The sequence below is a fragment of the Notothenia coriiceps genome, unplaced genomic scaffold (assembly GCF_000735185.1).
Source record: "Notothenia coriiceps isolate Sejong01 unplaced genomic scaffold, NC01 NC01_scaffold00012135, whole genome shotgun sequence".
NCBI lineage: Eukaryota > Metazoa > Chordata > Actinopteri > Perciformes > Nototheniidae > Notothenia > Notothenia coriiceps.
In genome coordinates this window covers 18,950-44,976 of record NW_011344836.1, presented here as the reverse complement: position 1 = coordinate 44,976, position 26,027 = coordinate 18,950, and the positions used below count along the sequence as shown (strand labels likewise).

At 42.4% G+C, this 26,027-nt stretch overlaps 4 protein-coding genes and 1 long non-coding RNA gene across 7 annotated transcripts in view; 2 read left to right on the top strand and 3 right to left on the bottom strand.

Moving 5' to 3' along the window:
- Positions 1 to 790: 790 nt before the first annotated feature.
- sult1st6 (sulfotransferase family 1, cytosolic sulfotransferase 6) lies at positions 791 to 2,260 on the bottom strand. Its single transcript, XM_010773151.1, has 3 exons — positions 1,875 to 2,260; positions 1,289 to 1,417; positions 791 to 942 (listed from the first exon to the last, which is right to left on the bottom strand). The coding sequence occupies exons 1-3, from the start codon at positions 2,059 to 2,061 to the stop codon at positions 806 to 808; spliced, it is 453 nt and encodes a 150-aa protein (XP_010771453.1). The 5' UTR covers positions 2,062 to 2,260; the 3' UTR covers positions 791 to 805.
- Positions 2,261 to 4,341: 2,081 nt separating this feature from the next.
- LOC104947181 (tectonic-3-like) lies at positions 4,342 to 9,152 on the top strand. Its single transcript, XM_010773149.1, has 14 exons — positions 4,342 to 4,904; positions 5,712 to 5,826; positions 5,911 to 6,008; positions 6,181 to 6,293; positions 6,429 to 6,537; positions 6,721 to 6,833; positions 6,921 to 6,959; positions 7,319 to 7,393; positions 7,478 to 7,597; positions 7,679 to 7,777; positions 8,096 to 8,199; positions 8,335 to 8,482; positions 8,591 to 8,725; positions 8,807 to 9,152. Exons 1-14 carry the CDS (start codon positions 4,526 to 4,528, stop codon positions 9,050 to 9,052), a joined length of 1,893 nt encoding a protein of 630 aa, XP_010771451.1. The 5' UTR covers positions 4,342 to 4,525; the 3' UTR covers positions 9,053 to 9,152.
- On the bottom strand, positions 9,103 to 14,586 carry mto1 (mitochondrial tRNA translation optimization 1). Its single transcript, XM_010773150.1, has 13 exons — positions 14,352 to 14,586; positions 13,509 to 13,711; positions 13,216 to 13,415; positions 13,008 to 13,125; positions 12,300 to 12,598; positions 11,599 to 11,711; positions 11,168 to 11,358; positions 10,931 to 11,061; positions 10,311 to 10,515; positions 10,029 to 10,200; positions 9,815 to 9,924; positions 9,513 to 9,670; positions 9,103 to 9,402 (listed from the first exon to the last, which is right to left on the bottom strand). Exons 2-13 carry the CDS (start codon positions 13,696 to 13,698, stop codon positions 9,250 to 9,252), a joined length of 2,040 nt encoding a protein of 679 aa, XP_010771452.1. The 5' UTR covers positions 13,699 to 13,711; positions 14,352 to 14,586; the 3' UTR covers positions 9,103 to 9,249.
- Positions 14,587 to 15,275: 689 nt separating this feature from the next.
- Positions 15,276 to 26,027, top strand: part of atxn2l (ataxin 2-like) — an 11,372-nt gene continuing 620 nt past the window's right edge. For 2 of the 3 annotated variants that reach the window (XM_010773144.1, XM_010773143.1), the window contains exons 1-22: positions 15,276 to 15,970; positions 16,796 to 16,835; positions 17,387 to 17,443; positions 17,872 to 17,943; positions 18,113 to 18,272; positions 18,560 to 18,681; positions 18,839 to 18,930; positions 19,445 to 19,687; positions 20,014 to 20,402; positions 20,490 to 20,570; positions 20,668 to 20,781; positions 20,971 to 21,051; positions 21,171 to 21,232; positions 22,076 to 22,371; positions 22,474 to 22,543; positions 22,795 to 22,929; positions 23,312 to 23,375; positions 23,517 to 23,692; positions 24,109 to 24,250; positions 24,542 to 24,651; positions 24,976 to 25,155; positions 25,760 to 25,922. In XM_010773144.1, coding sequence (XP_010771446.1) covers positions 15,846 to 15,970; positions 16,796 to 16,835; positions 17,387 to 17,443; positions 17,872 to 17,943; positions 18,113 to 18,272; positions 18,560 to 18,681; positions 18,839 to 18,930; positions 19,445 to 19,687; positions 20,014 to 20,402; positions 20,490 to 20,570; positions 20,668 to 20,781; positions 20,971 to 21,051; positions 21,171 to 21,232; positions 22,076 to 22,371; positions 22,474 to 22,543; positions 22,795 to 22,929; positions 23,312 to 23,375; positions 23,517 to 23,692; positions 24,109 to 24,250; positions 24,542 to 24,651; positions 24,976 to 25,155; positions 25,760 to 25,922 — 2,974 coding nt within the window. In that variant the 5' untranslated portion in view covers positions 15,276 to 15,845. The remainder of the gene's footprint in view (positions 15,971 to 16,795; positions 16,836 to 17,386; positions 17,444 to 17,871; positions 17,944 to 18,112; positions 18,273 to 18,559; positions 18,682 to 18,838; positions 18,931 to 19,444; positions 19,688 to 20,013; positions 20,403 to 20,489; positions 20,571 to 20,667; positions 20,782 to 20,970; positions 21,052 to 21,170; positions 21,233 to 22,075; positions 22,372 to 22,473; positions 22,544 to 22,794; positions 22,930 to 23,311; positions 23,376 to 23,516; positions 23,693 to 24,108; positions 24,251 to 24,541; positions 24,652 to 24,975; positions 25,156 to 25,759; positions 25,923 to 26,027) is intronic. The other variant, XM_010773146.1, reaches the window with a different exon arrangement.
- Positions 22,749 to 26,027, bottom strand: part of LOC104947180 (uncharacterized) — a 22,221-nt gene continuing 18,942 nt past the window's right edge. The window contains exon 3 of the long non-coding RNA XR_798531.1: positions 22,749 to 22,760. This is a non-coding gene — a long non-coding RNA (uncharacterized lncRNA). The remainder of the gene's footprint in view (positions 22,761 to 26,027) is intronic.

The following is a 26,027-nucleotide window of genomic DNA, read 5'->3' as shown; positions in this document are numbered from 1 at the left end:
GCCAGAGATTATTTTGGGGGTGCTGTGGGGTAGCTTGACGTTTCATAGAGGGTGCTCAAACATTTAGGGTTTCCCATTAATGTACCGGTCACTACAGTGGAATTTTCTACTGCAACAATCCCCACGCAAATACAGAATGTACCCGCAACAGTTACAATGAAGGCTCGATAATCAGCTCACGGCATATGCTCACTGTAAACAGATTTACTTTTTCTTTATGGATATTTTACAAATCACCCTTTTAAACTTTATTCTTTTTTTACTGTCATATAGTATTTCATACCTGTTTTTCATTTATTCTCTTATATTTTTATAACTATAATGATCATATAAACGTGTGCCTCGGAAATAATTGTTTACATTAATGGTGACAAAAACGTTTGAGACCCGCTGAGATAACACTGAGAGAGTCCTTTAGTTCACTGAGTCTCTCAGGAGAGGACTCTCCTCCACTTTGTTGTTGAAAAAACTCCTTATAGCCGTTAGCGTAGCTCGCTAGCACCAGAAGCTAACAACAACGATCTCCGGTACCGGTGCGCTCTCTCTCGCTCGCGCACGCACAGAGCCGAGCTTTAATGAAACACAGAGACCCAGACGTAATAGTACTGTATAATATTATTTTCGAATCAATATTTTTTCAAATTATGATTATTTTTATTTTATTTTTTTTTTAATAACCATTTTTCCTCCTGGTCTCTCACGCCCCCCCCTGTCATTCCTCTGCGCCCCCAGGGGGGGCGCGCCACCCACTTTGGGAACCACTGCTTTATATCAACCTTTATGGTCCCATTTAAGACAGTTAAATTCACTGCAGGACTTTGCACTTATAGTCTGACAGTCTTACCTTGCACTTGTTTTCCCAAAATGCAGGAGGCACCAACTGAAAAGGCAGATGTGTCTTGATGATTCTTGGAGGATCCATGTTCTTCAGGAGATCAATACCTTCAACATAAGGTCAGGGAACAAGATTTTAGCAAAGAAAAACTCATTAATTCAATTGTATGCTTATGTTTGTGAGAATGAGTCCCACTCTTAGCATGAATGAACGTTGCTAAATCATAGATAAAGCAGGTTTTGACTACAGTAGCCTACCATTGGGGCAAGAAAGATTTGTATGGGTTAATATGACATTTCTCCTGGAATTGATTGGTAACATGGCAAAGAAGGACCTAGTTTGACGATGTATTTGGAAGTCATAAATGAAGTTTAGCGTTAGCTGCTGGAGCAAAGTGCTCTTGAAGATAGACTTCATTCAATTGTAAAGTAACACAACCACATGAATTCACACCTGATGGGATTGGTGGCGGGGAGACAATCTCAAGGAAAGGGCTGCGTGCCGGTGTTGGGGCTCGTTTACAGGCATCAGCATCTCCGTTGTGAAGAAGCAGGTCAACGATTTCCTGGGTCCATGTGGTCCCTAATGTGCCAGGAACACAAATTAACTCTGATTTATACAAAGATACTTTCCTTGTATTAAATTGCACCAGTTTGGGGTCAAATACCAGCTTAGTTTATGTACTTTTCCTTAAATAACTGTTTAGTTAGCGGAAAGAAGTATTATTTACTTTGGTCAAAGTAGCAAAACTACACTGTGAGAAACGGTCAAAAGTACAAAAGTATCAAAGTGAAGTTACTCATGAGTATTTTACTAATATATATTAAAATTGATCATTATAATGGCAATGGGTGTTTTGCTGTTGTAGTTTGTCAAGAAGGAGCAATATCTAACATCCATATAGCCATAGTGTTGTGTAGTTTTATTCATAACAACGCTTTATAATCACAGAACAACATTTTCTAAAGAAATACATGACACAAAGAAATGACCCTGATCCAAACTGATTTCTTTATAGACCTGAATTGGAGTGGCCTACCTGCTTTGGGGTAGGTGGCGATGAGGATGTCTGAGGGGTCAGGACGGAAAGCCCAGATAATGTCCCAGCTGTTGGCGATATGGTTCATGAGAGGAATTCCTCTGACTGGGAGCAGAGGGAAGCGATACAAAGAGCTGCTCGCCCTCTCAATGGCTTCATGGTACGACAACTTTTCCTCACCAGCCATGACTGCAGTTTAGGTAGTAAAGGAAACTAAAATCCAGAAACCAAAATGTTTCAGAAAAGGCTCGGTACGATGGTTCCTCCTGAGGTAGGTCCTCTCTTTTGTGGCTTTTGGTCCTTTGTCAAACATTCATATACCAGCTCTCTGCAAATCGTTTCCTTATTATCACTGTTTACATGTCCTGGTCACTCTTTCATCATCTCTGCCGTGTGTCCTTATCTGTTGGCAAGGAACCAATTGGTGTGGTCTCATCTGGATTTTCCTGTTTTTTCTCACAGGTTCAGAAAACAATCCCTCCTTAACTCCAAGGTGAGGCATAAGTGCTCCAGTGACTCTTTCTTTCTGTTTTTGTAAGCTGTTTGCACAAGGTTCTTGTTTGTCTGCGATCACTGGAACATGACACAGGCAGACCTACACCAAGGAGCCCTTATTCAACATTCCCAGTTACGTAGGAACTCCATTTGCTAAAAATACTGAACTGCTTGAACTGTAATTAGTGGAAGGGAAAAGGGAGGGATTTATAAATCCCCATTCAATACATTTGGGTAACTTACATCACAAACAAAGAATAGAAAAGATTGATGAACATTCAATTTGAGAGTTCAGCAAATGAGTTAATAGAAAATAGTATTTTTGTCGGACAAAATGTTGATAATATCCCACTGAAACACACCTTTGGACTCAAACTTTTATAGCAAAAATAAAAACACCCAACGGCAGTAAAATAAAACTTTTTTACAAAGGTCTGTTGCTGGCTTTCAGCTTTTACAAGCTTGCAAAGTTGAAACCTTTTAAAGGACACAAGGAGCACTCTGTTCAATCTGAAGCGGTGTATTTAGCATACACATTCCAGGATTTACAAACTCAATTTCCTGCTGAAGGTAGAAACAATATTTTTCACAGAAAACAAGGACCTCACTGACAGCCAGGTCTGTCTCAGAATTTTGTGAATCTCAGGCCATATTGATGCATGTGATAAGATGTTTACCACTTTTTCTCTATCCAATTACATTTTGTACAATCCCTCCCAAAAAATGGCTCTTAATACATTTAAGAGCATTTTTTATAATATCTGGAGATTGATTTATCTTCTAACTTTGTGAGTTAATATAGTATTTATTCTATTATTTCACTTAGATTAAAAATGTCATGTTCATATTTTCAATTCTCAATAAGTTTATATGTGTGTTTATCTAAAATGGGATGTCTAAAAACAAATCCAAAGATAACAACTATAAAGGTTCACTTCGGATTGGCATTCACTGCGGTCTCCAAGCCTAGCAGGGTGATGATTATCCCCTTGAAGAACACTGAGATATAATAAGTTACTTGTGAGGAATAACAGTGATGTCAAGATATCAACTTAATTATTTACAGTGTCATAGATCACAAAAAGTACCAAACAATAATTTTGGAAGCTTTGTAGAAATAGTCTTAATCTGTTTAATTTGAAGGTCAAATGTCCGGAATGTTGTTTAATCTCCTTAAACTTCCCTCACCTCACATGTAATTGGGCATGTAGCCCAGTGCTCAGGCCGGGCCAGATTCATTAACTCAAATAAAAAGTATTGTATATGGCATTTGAAGGCAACCGTTACACACGATAAGGATCAGGATTTACACCAAAAAAACAATGACCATGTAATCTGATCAGACATTGGTTGTTGGTATGTTGATGTTAAACTGTCAGGGTAACCATTTTCTTTAGAAGATTAAGTCTTAAGACACAAATTTGGGTAAATTAATTTCCACAGAAAAGGTTAAAATATATTTATTTGGTTGTACACAGGGCTACTTTTTTTCCATCAACATTTTTCAAAATACACTATTATTTGCTGGATGATAACATGTTTTATGCTGTCACCGTACTATCATTTCCCCTTTTTATATTTTAATTACTGATTTGCAAGACATTTTACGCCTCTGTGTATATATTTCTCATACATTACCTACATTCCCGTGTACATTAATTCCAAAATGTCTACCACGATCTATATAGCCTACATTTAATATTATGTTTACATTCACTGATGTGCAATGTTATGTGCCAGAAATTAATTTCTGTATGCGTTTTGGCCTATCTTAACTAAGGCCTACCCTATTTAATGTCATATATTCTCTATTTGGTTTATCTTGGGTGATTAAAAAGCATATGTAATAGTATTGTTGTGTGCTTATGAAAATAAAGAACTTGGACAAATACATGTCTTCTCTTTTACATTATTTACGGTAGCGTCTTCAGAACCGGAAGTTGCCGTGACTACTTCCTTGGTAACAAGAAGCTTGTGTAGCAATGTTAAGCTAAATGCATCCAGGGTTCTTGAATAGTTTATTTATTTCAAAGTTATTATAATTTACTTGAAAGACTTCATGGATGTGAAGTTGTAACGAGCGACGTAGGAGAAATACCTCCAGCTAACTGTAAAGTAAACATTATATCAGATTTCCTGTGTCTCTTTGAGTAGAAATGAATCCCCGCCGGTGGTGTCCGTTAGTTCTGATATTTTCGGTAGTGTTGTGTGGACGTTCGGCTCACGCGGCCACAGAGCCGGGGTTCACTTCAACCGTTACCCCCAGCCCTACAGGTGGGGGGTCGTTCAGTTCAGAGACCCCTGCTCCGGGCGGTAAAGCGGCGGAGGACTTCACCGGAGTCTCCACCACCGAGGCGGTCACCCCAGACCCCATGACTCCGACTGAAAGCCCCGCTGGGGACACTGAAAGCCCCTCTATGGTAACTGAAAACCCCTCTATGGTCACTGAAAGCCCCGCTGTGGTCACTGAAAGCCCCGCTGAGGTCACTGGAGGTCCTCCTGTAACCACCGTCCAGCCCCTGCTCTCTTCAGAGGGTAACTCACACCTACCTCTTGTATTCTTCATATTATCTTATCAGGTCCTGTAACTAATTACAATTTAGTTTCTTCATACTTCTACTCCACTACATCCTGAGGGAGTTTTGTACTTTTTTTTACCCCAATATATTTGTTCAGAGGTAGGAGTACTCTGTTAAAAGTAAAAGTTCTGCAATTCAAATGTTACTACCACACAAGTACAAAAGTATCTCATACATTAGTCTAGGCTAATCTCCCCATCAGAATACAAAGTAATTATAGCTCCACATTCCCTGAATCAACATTAAATTGATTTTCATAATAATGCATCCCTTAACATAGTCCAGTAATATACTAGTACATACTATTTTGAAATTAGTCATTTTGCATAAACAGTACTTTTGGTGCATTTTGATGCTGTTACTTTCGTACTTGAGTAAGATTTTGAACTCCGACTGTTACTTATAAATCTTGTATTTTTTCAGTTGCTTACTGTACTGTAATACTTGCTGTGTGAAACTATTCACTAACAATGTCTCAGATCTTAATAGACGATTCATTATCAAGCTTGTTGTACATATATTCGTATTAATTTAAGTGTAAGTGTATTTTCAATTAGATTTTATAATATTCCAAGAGGATTAATTGCCACAATCCTTGTTTAATTCCCTATTTGTTTACAACTAAAGTGCTCATACAATAAACTCTGTGGACTGAAAGGTTATACTGTCTTTTGGTGTACTCTTTTTAAACCCGTGTCTCTGTAATTGTATACTCAACTTCAGTTGTCCTGAATAACACAAGTCTTTGTTTGTTCTTATCCAGGTTGTCTCTGTGATTTAACCCCTGATTTCTGTGACATCGGCTGCTGTTGTGATACAGTTGACTGTGGGATTGCGAACTTGAGTACCGTCTTCACCGGATGTCCTCAGAAAGCCATGTAAGTCTTTTGCACATGCACTAAAGCCACAGCACATAAAGCACTTATTTATAGCATTTAAAGAGTTTTTATTTCATTTTACAGATCAGGAGTTTGCATTGAGAAATGGCTGATGTTCAGGGCTAACGTGAATACGTCTCTTGTCACTGTGACGGACTCCTTGTTTTGTGTCCGGCCTGAAGGTACGTAGATGTTATAACAGTATATTAATGTTAAAGGATTTAGAGTAACCATAAACACTGCTGTCACCAGGAGAATCACTAATTATGTTGCAGCCTATTTTGTAAGACTATCTATAAGCAACTTGTATGTACCGTCCTCTGATGCTGTTAAAAATCTACATCGAACCAACAGATAAATCCCCCCAGTCCCTCCCAGCTCCACAGCAGCTTCCTCCTTTAGGGGACTCGTACCACTTCTCCCCACCAGCACCTTTAACCATCAGCTACAGCAGAGGATTCTACAGGGTAAACACTACAGATATGACGTTTTTCTGCTCACAATATTGTATCTAATGTATTCAAAGTAACAAACGTGTATACATGAATACAACTTAATTAAGGAGTGTATCTTTAATAAAACTCTTCACACCACATTTGTAGGTGGATGATGTTATCCAGACATATTTATCTAACTCGCCCGCGCGGGGTTTCCTTCGTCAGCCCTCTCCAGGGGCAGCGTCTGCATTCTGTATCAGCCGCAATCCTGCAAGTAAGTTCACAACAATCTCATGCTAATGCCAATGCTCATGCTAGTGCTAATAGGGATCCTAATATGTTTATGATTTTGATAACATTTACTATTCCTAACATTTGATGTGTGGTAAAGTGTGCCTTTACATCCAAACAATATTGAGCACCATTTATTTCTTCTTCTGGTTTCCTCTTCTTGCAGAGTTCATGAGGTCTGTGTCGCTGTCTTGCACTCGCATGTTGACTCCTCAGTCCTGCACCACAGACGCAACTCTCAACGCCCGCTCTTACTTCTCCGACCTTAATCTGATCAAGGTCACACTGCGTGCACAACATGCTTTTGTGTGGACAATTATTTGTGAGAATTTTGCAGCAGATAACGTAAATACTTTTTTATTACAGACCCCAATTGTCGAGACAGAACAAGTTTCAGACTTTCTGGTAAGTGACTGATTTTACATACAGCACCGATCCATACGTGATATTAGCAGGCACACTTCCCTTTTGCACATGAAGTGAATTAACATACAGCTTACAAAGTCAGCTGCCAACGCTAGCATTCGGGGATTATTCCTGCATTTCATTAAACAGTAGTCTTAGAATTAATTTCTTTATTCTAGTATACTAACATCTTTAATCTATTGTACATCTCTAGATATCCTTAACTATCAAGTATGACCTCTTGTGTTGATTTTTGAAAGTTATCATCATGTTGAGTACAGTGTGCGTCTAAAATTCAATATTTTACACCAAGAGTAAACAGAATTTAAAGTTCGGTGCTGCACTCATTCTTGTTTCAGATCCCAGTGACTCCACTGTCTGAATGGCCTGCACCAAGTGAACAAAACAGCTCCTGTGTCAATGTGGTAAAAAAGGTGAGTATAGTCCAAATTGTGATTCTTTTCAGCCCCCTCCACAACAATTGACTAAACCAATCAATCGTCCTTTGTTCTGACTAGGTGGAGATTGTCATAGGATACACAGGCAGAGGGGAAGTGACGTATGCGACAGTGAACGTAGTCTTAGCTGATGCGGATCCAAATCAGTCGCTGCTGCAGACGCACTCGGTGCAGTTCAAGGTAGCCTTCAAAGCCACAGGTTTCATCTCTTGAGGAACTAAGGATTCCATCTCTTTCACTAAAGCCATTTCTCTCTTCCAGCTCGCTTCGCCCAGCCCCACTCAGGGAGATCCGACCTCTGCAGTCGGACTCAGAGTGGGATCTCCTGTCATTGGTCGCTTTGATGGAGAAGTGAAGCCTGTATCCTTACAAACAAAATCATGAACCTCTCTTAAAATGACTGCCTGATCTTTTTGTTTGTCAGCAATAATATCCCAAAAACTGACTCAATTTATATTAAACTTAGTGGAAGGGTTCAGCATGGGCTAAGGAAGAACCCACTACATATTGGAGTGGATCCAAGTTACTGGGCATATCCACAAATTATTTTTCACTTTCATTAACATTTTAAGTTTCATGCCTTGTCGACTGTTCCCCTCTTTCCAAGTTGACTTGTTGTTTCGTTTATCCTGTTAGATTTGAGTCAATATACAATATATTTCCTTGACGGTGAGTTAGCTGACCACATTGTGGGCGTCACAGAGTGGGTCGTGTTACCCCGACCCTGACAGCCGAGCTCCTGTCCTCTTCCCACACAACTCCATCACTGGCTGCACTTTCAGGTGAGCACACAATATTGCTTTATATTTTAGAGTAGTTGCAATTGCTGGAAATAAGTCCTGGCATTAAAGATTATAAAGACGCAATAATGGGTTTTTCTTCAATCTTTCCTTTGTCATTTCTCTCTCTTTGTTTAGTTCCCCGTCTAGTAACTGCTCAGAGCTGCGTTCCCAGATTTACGGGCTCTTGCAGGGACTTGCAGCTCCTGATGTGATCGCCATGAACTTTGGCTCCCAGCCCGACTGGACGAGAGTAATCGCCCAGGAGTGTCCCGTCAGCCTAGAGGTACAGCTGTTTGAGGAATTTAAAGTATTCTAGAAAGTCTTAGAACTTTGAGTGTGATGTTATTGGGTTATCTGAAACCTCAGTCGTTATTTTCATTCCCTTTGTCAGGAAACGTGTGAATCCGGCTGCGTCCTCCCCAACTCTCTCGCCATCCAAGTGCTGTGGGCACGCCAGGGTCTCCTAGACCTTCCCCAGAAATACATCCTGGGGGCTAAATACCTCTTCCAGTGTCAACGTTTCAAAGTAGGCACAAACACTCAACCCTAACCCAGCATGTTTCAGCTCTATGACAATGTCTAAAAACCCTCCTCATCTTTTTTTCAGTGTCCTTTGTCGCCCTCTGTCATTCTAACCACTGAGGTGACGTTTGTCGACACTACACTTTACCCAGAACCCCCCAGGGGCTTGCCACAGCCTAACTGGAAGTTTCCATTCGGTTTCTTCACTCGAGGCACTTCGGAGCTGGACGGGAATATTGTTATTAACGGCAGTGATGCTGAGAAGGTCACTTGGAGTTTAACGCTGTTCACAGTAATGTTACTAACAGGATTAGATTTCCTAACTAGGTAGCTCTCGAGGTTTTGAAGGCTCCTTAACATAATTGTATATGAAAGAGTGTGTTATTTTCTTGTTACACTGTTTTATTTTTTTAACAATATAAAAAAAATGTCTATCTAAACAAAAACAAAAACATTAATTTATTTTGTACATTTTCAGAAATACATACATTTTTATAAAACATTTCCTGAGTCATTATTTCACTGAGGTTAAGACGCCTCTCTTGCACACATCTCCCGCTCTCTCTCTTGCTTTTGGTGTGTTTGGGTTTTTCTCTCCCTCTGTGCTGCGGTGCGGACGTAGTTCAAGAGATGGACGATCGCAGCCGGAGTCATACCTTCCAAACGTGTTGCAGCCCCCAACTGGACAAACAGAAAACAAAGTATTAATTCATATTAAATATAACCCCAAACTTTTTTTTTCTGGTCTTCGAAATTATAAAAACGTCAAGCAACAAATGCACTGTACTCACAGTGCTGGGTCGAACTCTGTCCAAAACCTCTCTGACTTCCTGAGACATAGACACTGGCAGAGTTAAATAGTCTATGTCCTGAGGGAGAGACATGTTCTCCTCCTTCTGAATCCGCTCAATCTCTTTCTTCTGGAGGTCACAGTGAGGCTTGTACACAGCTGAACAACACAAGAGATGTTTTAGTGAGAAATAATGACATGTATCATGGTAGCTTGAAAGAACAGCAATGTTTTTGAGACAATGATAATGGAGAACTGATCCATCAAGGCAGAAGTTTTCCTGATGTCAAAGTTAGTTTTTACCTTCAATCTTGAGCCTTTGGGCAAATTCCATATGACGTGAAAGGCTTTCTGGGAAGGCAGATGACATCATTTCAAAGGTCACGTCGTTGTACTGCAGCACGTCCATACCGCTGAAAAAGAAGCCCCAGAGTAAGGATCAAACTACTTCACTGTATCCTAAACGTCAGATAGATTTTGTCCATTTCAATGTGGATTCCACATATTTGTTACTCACGTCAGTAGGGTGCTCTTGGTTTCACTCATACGCATGTCGGGCAGCGCTTTCCTCCACTTCTGGCTGGACAGACTGAGGGTCTGCAGAGCTGCCTGAGCCTCCTGCAGACTGTCCCTCACTCTCACAGCCTCCTGGTAGCGCAAAGGAGACACACATCCCACCTCCTCAAACCCTGAAACAGGAAAACGTTAATAAGAGGTGTTGAAAACTAAAAGAAAGAAGGTACAAGTCATTCTGTTCTGTGTCTGTAAAACAAATAAAGTCTTAACAAACTATGGGTACCTTTCAGAGTGAGGCGGAGGTCAGCGTTGTCCGGCCTCAGAGAGGTTCGATACTCAGCCCTGCTGGTGAACATGCGGTACGGCTCTGTAACGCCTCGACTCACCAGATCATCAATGAGAACTCCAATATAACTCTCTGTCCGGGACAATGCCACTGTAGGCATGGAGAGTGCAGAGCGGGCAGCGTTCACCCCCGCCCACAGGCCCTGCACAGACAGGAACAAGGTTTCAAAAAGTGTGGAAATCGGTTTCAGGGTAATTAAAAACGTAACGAATACAACCACTAAAATAAAAGTTTTTCTCTTGATATCGGAAATGCTTTGCCGATTTGATCAGACTGTTTTTTGGATGCGTCTCGGATGGGTCATTGTATCAGGTTGTTAACGAAGAGACGTGCATGCTCCTCTGTATAAGTAGAGCAGACCATAGGAAGCCTATTTTCTCTGAAATAACCTGTGATTGGCCAAAGGCTTTCGTAACAGGATATATTTTCTAAAGCCTAAAAGCAGAGGTGCAGGAGTCTAGTTTTAGGAGTTTAACGTTTATTTGAATTCACCCCAAAAATGACTGCCTACCTCAGCTTTAATTTCTGAACATATTGATCAAAACAAAAGCAGCTACCTGTGCGGCGGCTTCCTCGTACCCCGTTGTTCCGTTAATCTGTCCGGCCAGGAACAGCCCCTGGGTGCTTTTCACTTGCAGGGCGGGGCTCAGCTGAGTGGGACACACAAAGTCATACTGCACACCATAACCTGGAAAAGACACAAACATAAGAAACATTCAGGGAACACAATCACTTTTAAATGTGCTGTAAATCAATGGTTGCTATGCAGATCAAACAGGATTCAGGCAGTGTACCAGGCGTGTGAATCTCAGCTCTGTGCAGGGGAGGGATTTCTCTGATGAGGCGAAGCTGAATGTCGGGGGGCATGGTCATAGACAGACCCTGAGGGTACAAAAGGTCAGAGGTCAACCCTTCAGGCTCCAGCCACACCTGGTGCTGTCTGCCTGGGAAGCGAACCACTCGCGACTCGATGGAGGGGCAGTATCTGCGAGAGGGGGGGGACTCAGGTTGGTACATGTGGTTTCAGAACACACTGTGTACTGTGTGTGTGTGTGTGTGTGTGTGTGTGTGTGTGTGTGTGTGTGTGTGTGTGTGTGTGTGTAGTGTGTGTGTGTGTGTGTGTGTGTGTGTGTGTGTGTGTGTGTGTGTGTGTGTGTGTGTGTGTGTGTGTGTGTGTGTGTGTGTGTGTGTGTGTGTGTGTGTGTGTGTGTGTGTGTGTGTGTACCTGGGACCCTTGGCGTCTTGCTGAATGTGACAGTTGAGATGAAGACTCTCCTTCACCACTCTCTCTACACCAGGAGTAGTATAGGTCAGGTAGCAAGGCAGCTGTTCCTCAGGCTGAAGAATTGTTAAGTTTCAAAAGGAAAACAAAATTATAAGGATATGTAAGAATTCCTCTTGTAGACTGCTATTGCTAAAAACAGTAATCAATTCCTGAACTACATTTAACCCGGATTAAAGGACTGACTGAGTGTCATGGCCAAGATATTGGCAGTGACAAAAATAACACGGCTGCAGACATAAAAATTATTTAAAACATTGAAATTACGTTACAGAACTAATTTTAAGGTTTCGAAAGACATTTGAAACATCTTCCTGGATGGGTGTGCTTCCAATTAGTTAAGAATCATTCCTCCACTGACACTAACTCCAGAAGATTCAGGTGGTTCGGAAACTTAAATTAAAATGTTTCCCTGTTCAGTACAGACTTAAGGAAAATATCCTTCCAAAGGTAATAAAGAAGCAGACCAAGATAAGCCTTATAAATAAAAATTAGCCAATGGTTTGAGTCTGCAGGTGGACAAGGCAGACCATCCAAACCCATCACAAAGAGAACAGTGGCAAGAAAGATTAGAAATCATTCCCAAAGCTCCATAGTGGACCATATCCAGTGCAGGTAGTCACCAGACATAATCCAGGCGTTACCTTGCAGCGTGTGTGTGTATTCAGGAAGCTGAACGGAGTGGGAAGACTGTCCGGGGGATGAAGGTGAGCCAGGGAGAGGTCGACAGAATCCTTCAGAATCCTGGGAGGGGTCCCGGTCCTCAGTCTGCCGACCCTCAGCCCCAGCCTCTCCCTCAGTGTGTGGGACAGCCCTGCGCTCGATGGAGCGTCGCCTATCCGACCCCCGGGGGACTCGCTCTGGCCCACGAAGAGCGAGCCAGACAAGAAGGTTCCAGTAGTAAGGATCACAGAGCTGGCTGAGATTGGCGTGCCTTCGTTTGCTGTGAAGATGTTGAAGGAAGTGCACGATCATTAACTTATTCAAATATATCCGAAAAGTGTTTTAATAGGATGATACATTTGTTTGATAATAAATGTCAAACAAACTCCAGATTCTCTATTAAAAAAATGCCATTCAGAATTTCTACATATACAATTATTGCATAGAGAAAGAGAACCCGATTGAGGATGACATTTGTTAAGCAAAAAGCATCCTCTTTAAGTATCTCTATTCGGGAAAGTTGGGCATAAAAAAAAACAACGCAACATAATGAGCACAAAGTTAAAAACTAAATCATGATGACACATTTAGGGTGAAATGAAAAACAGGAATACACCTGTGATTACAGTCCTTATTAGGGCGTCAAGTGTGGGATCAAGTGTGGGATACGGTAAATATCTGCTCCTTACCCAAACGTATCCCTGTGACTCGGTGTGTTCCGGGCTCCTCTGGGTTTGTTTCTGATAACAGCAGCTCCTCCACTGAGCCCTCCAACACCGTCAGCCTGGGGGTGGACAGCAGCTCCGACTGAAGGATAAACAGCAGACACAAAGTTAGAGGCATCACAGACAAGTATTCATTCTACCAAAGAGAGAAAATGTAAACCTCATCTGATACCTGAATAAATGTGCGGTAACGCTGCCGGTCCAGCTGGGCCCTCGGGCCCCAAACAGCGGGGCCTTTTCTACGATTCAGGATGGAGAAGTGGATCCCAGCCCAGTCTCCTGCTCGACCACACAGCCCGTCCAGAGCGTCCACCTCCCTCACCAGCTGACCCTTCCCCACTCCACCCAGAGAGGGGTTACAGGACAGGGCACCTGGGAGGAAGACATGGGACATATTTTGGTGGAAAAGTTTGCAATCAAATAAAAATATGCTCTTTTGTTAAGAGAACACTTTCTTTTTCTCACCAATGGTTTGTATTTTCTGTGAGACCAGCAGGGTCTCAGCTCCCACTCGGGCTGCTGCCGCCGCCGCCTCGGTCCCTGCGTGACCCCCACCCACAACAATGACATCATACTGTTGTCGGGTGGCATGACTTGCACGTCTGGAAACCAGTGACAGGAACCTCTGCAGGGGGGGGAGCTTCTTTGTCAACATGTGGGATGCATACCTGTAGAGAGTGTTAGGTGGTCAAAAATGCAGACATGACGACTTAAGGATTCAGGGAAAATACTGAATTTAAGTTACTGGATAGTTAAAATCATGTAAAACTTTAAAGTCAAGTCATGCATTCAATAATGTACTTGGTTGTTATAAAAAGTGCATAGACATCCATGTTAAGATTGTTTTAGCATATGCTGAGATTGTTCATTTAGAAGTGTTTATGTTGCATTAGGTCTGGCAGGTTACAACTATTTATGATACCTTGCCTTGTAAATATACGGCTGCTAAATGTATTTTCACATCTGCTAAAAGAAAAAAATGTATATACCTATTTATCAAAACTACCGAAATTGTCATGCATTTGAGCCCTGTTTCTCTAAAATAGAGAATACTGACTTCAGTTTAAACCATAGACTGGTTTAAACCCAACAGCTCAAGGACAGAATATACTCATCATTCTGATAAGTCACAACTCTAAATATGACAGCATGTACAGTGTTAACACAGATAAATATCTGACATTAATCTTTAAATAGGATCAGAAGAACATTGGAACATACATTCATATGTTAGCTATAACTAAAAACACTTATTTAGTGATGTTAGTTCCGTTGAAAATGCCAAATCACGTGGTGTATTACACTTACGATTTATTTGGCAGTAGACGAAGGTCTTTTGTTTGATTTTCGGAATGAAGTCAGAAGAAAATAAGATCAAAATCCTTTGAAAATGTACCAAACTCCGGCTATGTTACACAAACGCTATCTATGGAGGCTGCCATGTTGCCTGCCGCTTACAGTCGTAATAACGAGTGTAAGGACGCACGGAGAAAGAGGCTGAACCAGGGAGAGCGGTGCATGTGTTTTCTGCCCTTATCATATTATGTCATATCACTCATTGATACATGATGTATGAATGATTTAGAAACATTACGCGGAAACAGCAACATGCACATTAAAAGATTGCAATAATAATTGTCTATAAAAAAAATGTTGTTTGTGACTGCCACGTGTACATGATCCATTCGTGTTTATATCCAGTGGTATAAAGTAACTAAGAAGATACATTTAATTAGTTTACAGATTTGGAATAATGATGTGAAATATTTAATCAACACTTAAATAAGACTTTAGTTACACCTGGAGTAAATTCAATAGCTACCCTGCACTGCAGTACACAACGTCATTAAAAGTAGTACCTTTACCTGGTTTGATAACACATTCATGCATACATAATTATAATCAAAACATGTATTATTATATATATTATTCTGAAATTGGCATAATGAGTACTTTTGCTTTCAGGAGTTTTATTATATTTGTATACCAGCACTTTTGTACTTGTAACATAGTATTCATACACTCTTACTTCTTCCTTTACTTAAGTACAATATCTGAGTACTTCTTCCACCTCTGTTTATATCTGAGAGATAAATCATAATGAATGAAATAGGAGTTCAATGCACACATGACTCCACGTACGCGCGCTCACTACTAGGTCAAAAAGCGCACGCGCACGTCAACGCCCCCTCCCCCTTTCCAGCCGGTCAGCCGCGCGCGGATTGAGTCTAGTGAACCTACCGAGAGGTGGTGTTGACCGACCCGCAGCAGGTTTTCAGTAAGAAACCTGTAATAATCTAACTTAATAGGGCAACTGACAGTAACACCAAGTGCTTAAATTTTAACGGAAGGGGTCAGCGGTGCCGGAGTCAAGGCGACGCGACCGAGAGAAGACCGTACATCCCGGAGGAAAGCGCCCGAAGTGAGCTTTAGGATCAAAGCTAATGCTAAGTTAGCAAGCTAGTGCTAAGTTAGCGAGCTAGTGCTAAGTAATCACACGAAAACTCGTGTCTTTTCACTAGTCGCTTGCTTTGTCATAACTACCGTGGTAACAGATAAGATAGTCGGGGTGGTTTGTTAAGTTATATGTTTAATTTAATATAAATTCGCTTTTACATTTTAGGCCACAAGCGACTTCACTTAGCAAGAGTAGCTAGCCGGTATCCCTGAGGTTAAACACCGGCTCCGCTCGGGACAGGTGATACTGCTAAAGATAGTTCGCCTTAAAAACTTCACCTCCAAAGGTATCAGTGTTTATAAGTGAGCGTACACTTATTGGTGTCTTAAGCCTTGTGCTTCGCAATGCTGAAACCACAGCAGCAGTCCGGCTCAGGCGGGAGAAAGGCGTCCAACGGAACCTCGGGCCCCGCCGGTATGTCTGCTCCAGTCAGCGGAATCAACAGCGGCAGCAGGACTCAGGCCGGGAGGTAAGCGGGTTGTGTGGGGCTTTCTGTCAGGCCAGTCCGAGGATTGTCCCGTGAGTTGGAGGCCTACCGGTTGAGGCGGTGTGTGCCGAGTGGGTGTGTCTCGGAAATAGAGTTTATTTCCAGGCCAATCAGATTAGCTCATGTTAGATTGACAGGGACTGTTAACCAATTGGAATGTCCAGATTAAATGCAAGACAAAAACTGAGGTGGATCCAGGTTCTGTGAAAGCAGTGAGCAGCAAATCAGCAAAAAAGCTATTCAAAGTGTATATGGCCTGTCAGTGCCAGCAAAGAGACGTGGATTATGTGCAATAGTTGCTCAAACGTTTTTTCTAAAAATGTTGACGTGATTTAAAGAATATAGATTCGATTTTCCTTATTTAATTCAAGAGATTCTAGGTGTGATCTATTTAAAGGGATCAGTAGAACTGCTGCATCTATGTTTATGAAACATTACCAAATATTGAAGTTTTCTTTAAGATTATACTACACATTACATCATTGAAAAATGCATCTGTTATGATGTTGTTTTTTTCCAAAGTTAAATTGGTGGCAGGATGACACCTAACACAAGAAAGGTTGAATACGTCAATAAATAAAGTTTGAAGAAAGTATAAATTCCCAATAGGTGACTTAGTTACCAAGTTTGCGTTGTAAGTGTTCAGTGCAGTAGGAATGATGATTTGGGGACTTGTCAGACCTGTAAGTGAGCTTTTCAACTTCCCTAATCCAACTATATGTGGAATGTGACACTGCCTTGGCTGGCTTTTAGGTTATCCAACTGTCTGAGCAGACAAACATGTTTGAACTGTTTTGTTTTTCCCAGGAACCGAGCTTCTGCAAAGCCAACGTTCCAGTCATCTCCAGTGAGTATCCTGATTCAGAAAAGTTTCATGCATAAGATTGTACACAATGTTAAAAACGAAAGGGCCATATTGAAACCAATCCTTATCTTTAAGTCCCATTTCAGCACCATCGTGACATGCTTATCGTGTGATCTTATACATTATCAAAGATTTTAAACTATATATGGGAAATCTGCCTTTGAACGTTCCTCTTCAAGAGAGCACTGATGAGAGAATTTTATATAAAAGAATATGTTGTGTGCATTGGACTACAATCCAAATGTATCTGACTACCAGGAATATACCTGTGACGACAGTTGGTTAAAAAGGGTAACTGTGGCTTAAACCTCCATTCCTTAGAGTGCGTCATAAGTGGTTTTCCTGTATAAAAGGAGAGTATTGATGTAGAACCTACCCTTTAAATGGACAACCTACATATTTTTTACTGGTTAAGATATCAAATGTTGGTCCTTTTAAAAAAAAATATATACATATATCATTTGATCTTTTAATGTCATGTATTTGTACTACTTTGCCTGATGAATACCTAAAACATGTTTTCCCATCTGCAGGTGTTCGAGGGTGTGTACAACAATGCTAGGATGCTTCATTTCCTCACAGCTGTTGTGGTAAGTCATTAGACTTGTTATTAATGTCATTAGACCAGAATGGATTATTCAAGACAAATGAATGACTTGCATTACCTACTTTGACCTGTACCACATGAGTTGGAGGGAAGATGTAACTTACCTTCTCTAATGGTCCTTCTCTTTCAAGACCGGCTGTGCTGCAAGTTGTCTGTCGTGTTTCTCCTTATTATTACTAGACGTGCACTTTTTCAGACACGACAACCCAAATCTCATAAAAGCAGATGCATTAAATAGTTACTATTGACAACATGGACAGTATACAGAATACAGTTTTCAAAATATGTATACTCAATCCCAAAAAGCTGTTAGAGTTTTGGAAGTATCACATTTCTAAATACATTTTGTTTGTGTCTTATTTTTCTGCTTTTATACGTTTTTAAATCAAAGTCTTTCTCCCTCCCTCTTAGGGTTCGACCTGTGACATAAGAGTGAAGAACGGGAGTGTATTTGAAGGCGTATTTAAGACTCTCAGCTCTCGGGTAAGAATCTCTTGTTGAACCCACCACTTTCAACGAAATAAAACTGCATGTAATCCTGCCAGCATAACTGTTAACTTTTCTCAATGAATATTATGACCTTTCTTTAGTTGTTTTATGTTCCTGTCTGCAAGTTAACACTGACTTCAAATCTCTAATGTCGGGTCCATAGTGTGAGTTGGCTGTGGACGCTGTACACAAACGCGGTGAGGAGGAGGAACCGACATCAACTCTGCCACGGAGGGAGGACATCACTGACACCATGATCTTCAGCCCCTCCGACCTGGTGACCATGATCTGCAAAGACGTCGACCTCAACTTTGCCACAAGAGGTGCGAACATCTTGACACACCTGCAATGCATTGGAAGGATAGACATATTGATCCTCCTGGAAAACAGTTTTTTGTGGTGAAAGTTAGACTTAGTTCATGCTGAGAGTGTCCTTGATTTATAGTAAATAGATATGTTAGCCTTGACTAGATTGGATTTGATCTGAGGAATTCTTTAATGTTATATTTTGAGACTCATCGATTAGACTCAGATTGCAGGCTGTAGACAAAGTGTGCAAAATGAAACACTTAGAGAAAGGTCTAATCTACTTTCATTCCTATGGTTTTAGACACCTTCACAGACACGGCCATCAGCTCCACGCGTGTCAACGGAGAACACAAGGAGAAGGTTCTGCAGAGATGGGAGGGCGGAGAGAGCAATGGAGAGGGTTTCGATCTGGAGAAAGATCCAGTGAGTCGCTTTGTCTTTTCAACACTACAAAAAACAAAGATGCCCATACTCGGAAATGTTATATTATTATTATTAAACCACAAGAAATACACTTTTTTAAACTTCTGCTTGATGCACTTAATAATATCCCTGATTTATTTTACATTTGTCTTTTCAGTCCAATGGCTGGGATGCCAACGAGATGTTCCGCTACAATGAAGTGAAATATGGAGTCACGTCAACATACGATTCCAGCCTTTCCATGTATACGTAAGTAGCCATTTCAATTCATACGTTTTACATGAACAATACTTTGGGCTCAGTTTGAATTCAAGAAATGGGGCGAAGCCTGCGAGCTAGTTCAGGCAGTCAACTCGAGAACACGTGGCGCACCTCGTCCCTCTTACAACCAACCAAACACATTCTCCTAAACATGCCGCTCTATTTAAGCTGCCAGGTCTTCCTGCCTCTGCCTCGCTATGCTGCTGCTGCCACTGCTGTGTTCACTCGCTATTGCTGTGTTCATGTTGCTGCTGCTCGCCTGCCCCACCACCACCCCAGCTTCCACCTGTAGGCTCAGGGGATAGTTATCTAATCATCACTCAATGTTCTTTGTAAATCTGTGGAGTGATGAGGCTCGACGCCAAACTCAAACTATATGCTGCTTCTAAGTTCTAATAAACATATTAAGAAACACGTGAGTTATCTGACTGAACAGTTTTAAGGTTTTCTGTATCCCTCATTGTTTGTTCTATGTCGCTCCTTTCTCCTTCTCCTGCTCCAGTGTACCGCTGGAGAAGGGAAACTCAGACAACTTTCGGCAGAGGGAGGCCCGCGCTGCTCGCCTGGCCTGTGAGATCGAGTCGAGCCCGCAGTATCGGCATCGCGTCGGCCTGGAAAATGATGAAGGCAAAAGCGAGGAGGACAAATACAGCGCTGTGGTGCGAGACGGCAACGATCGTGAGAGGGGCCGCGAGAGCCCGCGAGAGCGAGAGAGGGGCCGAGACAGCCCTGGAGCTAGCACCAGGTGAGGGGGGCTGCTGGTCTGTGGGGCCTGTAGAGTTATAGTGTCATATCCTAGATTATAAATTATATTTCAACAAGGCTGTGGTGAATAATTTTAAACTACGATGAGTGGCAATGAGGTCTTAAAATGTATGGAAAGGGTCTTAAAAAAGATTTTAAAGGGTATTCAATTTGACTTCAGGAGTCCTGCATATACCCTGCATACAATCAAACAGCTGATTGAGCCGGAACTCGTCATGTTTCGTTGCACCAGTCAGTCAGTGTGATGTTTGTTGTATCAACCACATGTTTTGTCCGTCTGTGACACACATTCTCTTCCTCTCACAGGGATGGCAAGTACATTCCATTACCTCAGCGTCAGAGAGAGATGAACCGAGAGCGGGACCGATCTGAGCGAGGTCCCGGGGGGCCTCCACCTCACGCCCGTCTGAGCGGAGGATACCGCTCCAACCCTCCATCCTCGTCCTCCCCCAGACCCCCGCTGCCCTCTGCCGCCGGGCCCCAGTCCGGCGCCTCCCCCTCTGAGAGGAACAGCCCTCTGTCGGGCCGCGGCGGGGCCTACGCTCCGAGCCCTGGCCCCACGCCCGCCTCTGCCGGAGGACCAGCATCCGCTGCTCCATCCCCCTCCAGCCCCCCCGCACCACACGGACACACGGTCCCTCATTCCCACTCACTCCCACACTCGCTGTCTGACGCTGGCAGGCCCGTTAATGGAGGTGAGTGTTTGAACGGCATCTTAGCATTTTTATAAAGGCAGTGTGAATTTCAAACAGATTGAAAAGATTTTATTTTCTGCCTTTCAGTGTCTAGCAGAACATCTCCTAAAGCCCAAAGACCTCCGCAGTCGAGCAGAACAGTCCGTTCTTCACACTCTCAGTCCTCAAGTACGTTCTGTCGGCTGCTCTAACCGAACCATTATTATATTATTGATTCATTTTGTCTGAGATCTAACTTGTATTATTCCCTCTCCTGTCCTTGCAGCTTCTCGCTCTCCTAAATCAGGTTCTTCCCAGGACACGCCTTATTTGGACACATCGTCTGTCTCCATGCCCCCGCAGAAGATGTCTGGCCCCGCCCCTCTCTTCCCTGTCGATGGTACGGTCTGATTACCGGCCTCCTGCTTTTGTTTAAGAGTTAAATATCAAAGTCAAAACCATTTATCCATAATGACGTGAGCTTCGTCAATAAGACCGGCATCACTTTGTGGAAGTAAGCGACTGGTATTGAAGGTGGAATCTAATGAAGCCCCAACTAATTAGTTTACCGTTTGTCTCGTCTTTACAGTGAACGAGATCCTTGGCAACGCTGCGAAGGAACGTGCCGCTGAGAGCCAGAGCGGCACAGAGGACAGCAAGAGTAGTAAAGGTGTGTGTATGAGGCTGGAAATCAGTCTTTTCAATGAAATGCACACATACATCAGCTCTTTGTGTGTCTCTAAATCTTTCCATTTTCCTTAATGTTTGTTCTTCTCTCTCTTCCACCAGTTCCCTCGGTTCAGCAGAGGTCTCAGATTGAGGAGCTGCGGAAATTTGGCAAGGAATTCAGGGTAAGAGTTCAGTCGCCTCTGTGAAGTGTGAAATTAGAACATCTGTGACGAATCAAGAAGCTGCAACCTGAGACATCCCTGATGAACAATGATTTCCTTTAAAAATCTCTCTTATTCACTTGGTTGTGACCGTTAGTGAGTCTCACAGGACATTCAGACAGGTTTCTCATGCCTTGACTTTTTGACAAAGTTTCTTTAGGAATCTTTTTTCATGGAAATGTGCTAAATAGATTTGGCAGCTTTCAGGATTCTTACGGTCATTTAAAAACCTGGAAAAGTCATGGATATTCAAAATGCTAATTCCAGGCCCTGGAGAAGTTATGGAAAATAATATTTTTCCCAAAGTTTTGGAAAAGTCATTGAAATATAACTAAAGTTGCATCAAATATAATTTATATTTGATCCATCTAATAAATACTGTATCGTATAGTAATGAAACGTAAAATGGCATTTAACTGACGAGGTATTTTGCTGGTGAGAGATTTTAGTTGCTTTAGCGTGTAGAAGCTAGTAAGCCTACTACTTGATTTGTTTTAGATTATTGATAGATTAGCACAACATGTTTCATATGCAGACCTTATTTTCCTGTTCCATAAAATAAGCAATTTTCAGTGTTACCGCTGAGAAAGAGTAATTTTTTTGGTCATGGAAAATCATTGGTGAAAAAGTGTATGAACCCTAAGCTTTAAATTGCAGTAGAATTCTTCAGTTCATAAGAAAAATCTAGGTATAAGATTACATGTATCTGTTTCTTAAATCTTCCGTACTTCGTTTCCCTGTTTGCCACACCTCGATTCTCCTTAACATCTAAACTCAATCCTTATCTCCTGCTCTTGTCTTCAGCTCCAGCCGAGTGGAGGCAGCTCGAGCTCGCCCAGCTCCCCAGCGACATCGAACCCACCCTCCCTTGGCGAGGTCACCCAGCCCGGCGGAGCCAAGCCCTCAGACGCTTCATCAGAGCCCAAAGCTTCGGGTCCTTCCCAGCCTCAGCCTTCACCCTCCCCTGCTGCAGACGCTAAAGACTCCACATCTGGCACCGTTTCAGACCGGCATTCACCGGCCACCCCGCAGCCAGCCAGGACCCCGGGCAGCGAGGACTCCAGGCCTGAGTCTGCGGAGCGTCCGGAGGGCATGCCAGAGTGAGTTCTGAGAGACTCTTCACCGTTAAACAGTTTGGTTTTAATGGCTTATATTATTGTGATAAATAATTGTTAACACATTTCTTTCTTTATGTCTTCCAGACAAATCAAGAAATCAACCTTAAACCCCAACGCTAAGGAGTTCAACCCTATCAAAAGTCCAATGCCCATGGTAAGCCAATGTGTTCCTGCTGAATGCTTGAAATGTTAGAAAAATATGAACTATACTAAAACAAGAGTATGATATAGAGCACTTGAGTACTGAGTGGATTTTATAAAGTCGAAGTCATAAGCTATAAAAAAAGTACTATTCTTAGGTACAAACACGTATTGTTCTAATGTTGAATGATAAGATTTGTTGAAATGCCTGTGATTAGCTAAGTGACATGCTTATTTAATCTCCCTGTGGTTTTGTTATTACAGGTGAAGCCCAACACAGCGCCCACCCCGCCTCGTCCCACTCCCCCCAGCCCCGTGCTCCTGCAGCACCCCGGGGGGCAGGGACCCCTGTACAACACCCCCTACCTCTCCTATGTGTCACAGATCCACCCTGTGCAGGTACTTCAGCAAATTATAAATTAATATTCTTTATTTGTTTTCAAAGTTGTTTAGGTCTACAGCTAACGGTTATTTCTGTCACTTTCTCATTTTTGTCTCAGTACAAATAAAATGCTATTTAGTTTACCAGATTGTCACATATTTAAACAGCATGTTTTGACTGTACAATATTGGACATTCAAAATATACGTTTTGCTATTATAGAATACCCAGAAAATCTAAATGTTTCAGAGGCTGACATTAGAAATATTGTGGCATTTTGCTTTAAACATTTTAAAACAATTCATTGAGTATCAAAATGATCATTATTTAGTTTTGACTGACTGACTGATCACAACGCAGCTTTTTCTCAATGTCCCTCTTGATTATTTCTGCCTTGCAGCCCCCACCCATGTACCAGTACACCATGTCTGCAGTCAGCCAGGGGAAATACCCCCGGACCAAAGGTAAACGCATGTTTCTCTCTCCAGATCTGTAGTTTCAATGTATAGTCTCCGTTTAAACATTTGACAAATAAAGCTGTACTTGTTTCCCTTCAATGTTTCTGTGGTCTTATTAACTCTTTCCCCCCCCGCCCCGCTGTGCAGTGGCTCAGCGCTCGGACCATGGTAACTCGGCTCCGCCCATGCTGCAGGCTGCATCCGCAGCAGCCGGGGCCCCTCTGGTGGCGTCACCCTACCCTCAGCCCTACCTGCAGTACAACCCTCAGCAGTACAGCCAGCAGCAGGTCCTCCAGGCCATGTCCCCTTACCCCGGACAGGTTGTAAGTCTGACCTCTCATACCTTTTTTTTTTATTCATGTTTAAATGGTCGGCTGAATGTTTGTTCTGAGAGGTTTGTTCTGAGAGCTTGTTATGCTACTCCCATATGTTAGCACATTTCCACTTTGCTCTGACATTTAGTAAACCATTCAATGTGTTTACAAACTTATATTTATGTCTGATGCAGTTTAATCTGCTGCACAGGTTGTACAAACAAAATGTTAACTGGATACAATATTACGCAACAATCCCTCTCTGGTGACAAATACACCGTTATAAGAAGCCTCACAGTTTGGTACTGAAAATGAAGCCTTTGAACCAAAACATGTATCATCTTCCTCACTGTATTAACAACGGAAAAAACTGGCAGTATGGGATTAGTATTTAAATATGTGGATTTGTTCCCCCCTCTCTTCAGCCGATGTACTCTATGCTGCAAGGAGGAGCCAGGATGATAGGGCAAGGCGGTGGTCCACACCCACAAGCCATGGGCCCCCCAGGAGGCCCCCAGTTCTCTCCACAGGGAGAAGGGCCTCAGGGGCAACAGCAGGGCATTTACGGTGAGTAGAGCTCAAACCTCCTAAATATCTCTGCAAGGGGCCTGTGCTCCAACGCTGAATGAGCCAATAGTATTCATTTATTTTGATTTGAAGTCGTACTGCTCCTATACTTTGTTTTATTTTTAAATCTGATGAGGATATTTTTAGTTTAAAGATTTTCAAAACACATTTACAGCTTATCATATGTTTGTAATTGTCATACTTTCATTAAGAGCCTCAAAAAAACATTGAGAGTAAACGACAATATAAAGTAGTTCTGACATTAATCATCTTTCTTATTTCCCTCTGTAGCTCAACAGTCCTTTGCCCACCACGCGGGTGCCGTTCATCAGCCCCAGCCCTCCAGCACCCCGACAGGAAACCAGCCCCCCCCCCAGCACGCTGCACAGAGCCCCGGACAGGTACAGGACACAAAATATACCGATGTGTCCCAACTCTGAGGGAGCATCCACCAAGTCTGGATTTCTCTATGCATGACAGAATAACTCAGGAACAAACCAGGCCCATTTAAAAAAAAAAAGGCTCCATCATAATACTAGACTAGAAAAATGTACATAAATGTAGGCTTGATAAGGTTAAGAGATGTGGGGAGGGGTTGCCTGTTTAGCCCGGGCTTCATGTCCTCTGAAGGGCTCACTTTGTGGGCCAGACCCTTCAGAGAATTCAGCCTTAGGGACATGCTATTTTCATTCATCATCTCTTCTGACATTGTGGTCTCCTTTCAGAATGCCCAGCCCGGCCCCCAGCCCCAGTCCTTGTACCACTCAGGTCCTCTGTCAGCACAGACCCCCCCCAACATGCCCCCGGGACACACGTCTCCACAGGGCTCGTACCCCATCCAGGGCTACAGCATCCACAGCCACCAGGGCATCCCACAGTCCTATCCTCTGGGCCAGTTAACACAGGTAAGGATCCTCAGTGCTGAGACCTTCTCGGTTCCTTTTCATGTTAGTGTTCGTTTAGTTAGATGTTCTTAATTAAATCCTGTTTCAAATGTCCACGTTTTTATACTTTTTAGTCAACTTCACCCTGTCCCAAGTGTCCCATGTCTGGCACTTTTAGTCTTACCTTAAGCAAAGAAAACCATAACAATTTTAGTCTAGCCGATAAACGGTTATCAGATTATATTGTTCATTTGACTCCTTTCTTTCTCTAACTCCCTAATGTTTTTATTGTTAACTTTAACTAAAGGAAGTCACTCATGGTCCACCTCAACAATGTCCTTTCTCTAAAATGCTGCATTAAGGAAAATCTTTGTCATCTTCTCTTGTCAACAATTGTTATTTTAGTATTGCTCTTATTTTTGAACGACTCTTGTTAAACATGTATTTAGACAACATCTTTTCCTCCTTTAGTTCATAACGGGTAAAAAGGTATTTGACGAAAGTTTTCAGTAATAAGTTTCCTGAACAAATGGACCTCTCCTGATCATGAGTATTTGACGGGTAAAATGACTTTTGAACGAACAAAGATGTATTCTGATCTAAACACGACTCTCCTGTCCCCCAGGCCCACGTACAGGGAGCCATGGCGGGCCACCACCAGGGGAACCACGGCCAGTTAGTGATGCTGCAGCCCCCCCCTCAGCAGGGCCCCGGCTCCGTGCAACAGCACCCGCAGCACGGCCCCCAGCAGGGAGCACACCAACACTTTTACATCGGACATCCACAAGGTACGAGTGCAGAGCTACATCCGTCCATCCATCCATCCATCCATCCATCCATTCATTCATTCATTCATTCATTCATTCATTCATTCATTCATTCTCCATCTGTGC

What these genes read in the sequence shown, in the direction of transcription:
- sult1st6 (XM_010773151.1), bottom strand. Translation starts at nt 2,061, where the DNA reads ATGGCTGGTGAGGAAAAGTTGTCGTACCATGAAGCCATTGAGAGGGCG. An exon ending in CGCCACCTACCCCAAAGCAG is followed by an intron (nt 1,418 to 1,874) that starts GTAGGCCACTCC and finishes CTGGCACATTAG; the next exon opens with GGACCACATGGACCCAGGAA. An exon ending in CCCGCCACCAATCCCATCAG is followed by an intron (nt 943 to 1,288) that starts GTGTGAATTCAT and finishes CTTATGTTGAAG; the next exon opens with GTATTGATCTCCTGAAGAAC.
- mto1 (XM_010773150.1), bottom strand. Translation starts at nt 13,698, where the DNA reads ATGTTGACAAAGAAGCTCCCCCCCCTGCAGAGGTTCCTGTCACTGGTT. An exon ending in ACAGAAAATACAAACCATTG is followed by an intron (nt 13,416 to 13,508) that starts GTGAGAAAAAGA and finishes TCTTCCTCCCAG; the next exon opens with GTGCCCTGTCCTGTAACCCC. An exon ending in ACCAAGAGCACCCTACTGAC is followed by an intron (nt 9,925 to 10,028) that starts GTGAGTAACAAA and finishes CTTCTTTTTCAG; the next exon opens with CGGTATGGACGTGCTGCAGT.
- LOC104947181 (XM_010773149.1), top strand. Translation starts at nt 4,526, where the DNA reads ATGAATCCCCGCCGGTGGTGTCCGTTAGTTCTGATATTTTCGGTAGTG. An exon ending in TATCAGCCGCAATCCTGCAA is followed by an intron (nt 6,538 to 6,720) that starts GTAAGTTCACAA and finishes CTCTTCTTGCAG; the next exon opens with AGTTCATGAGGTCTGTGTCG. An exon ending in AGTGTCCCGTCAGCCTAGAG is followed by an intron (nt 8,483 to 8,590) that starts GTACAGCTGTTT and finishes TCCCTTTGTCAG; the next exon opens with GAAACGTGTGAATCCGGCTG.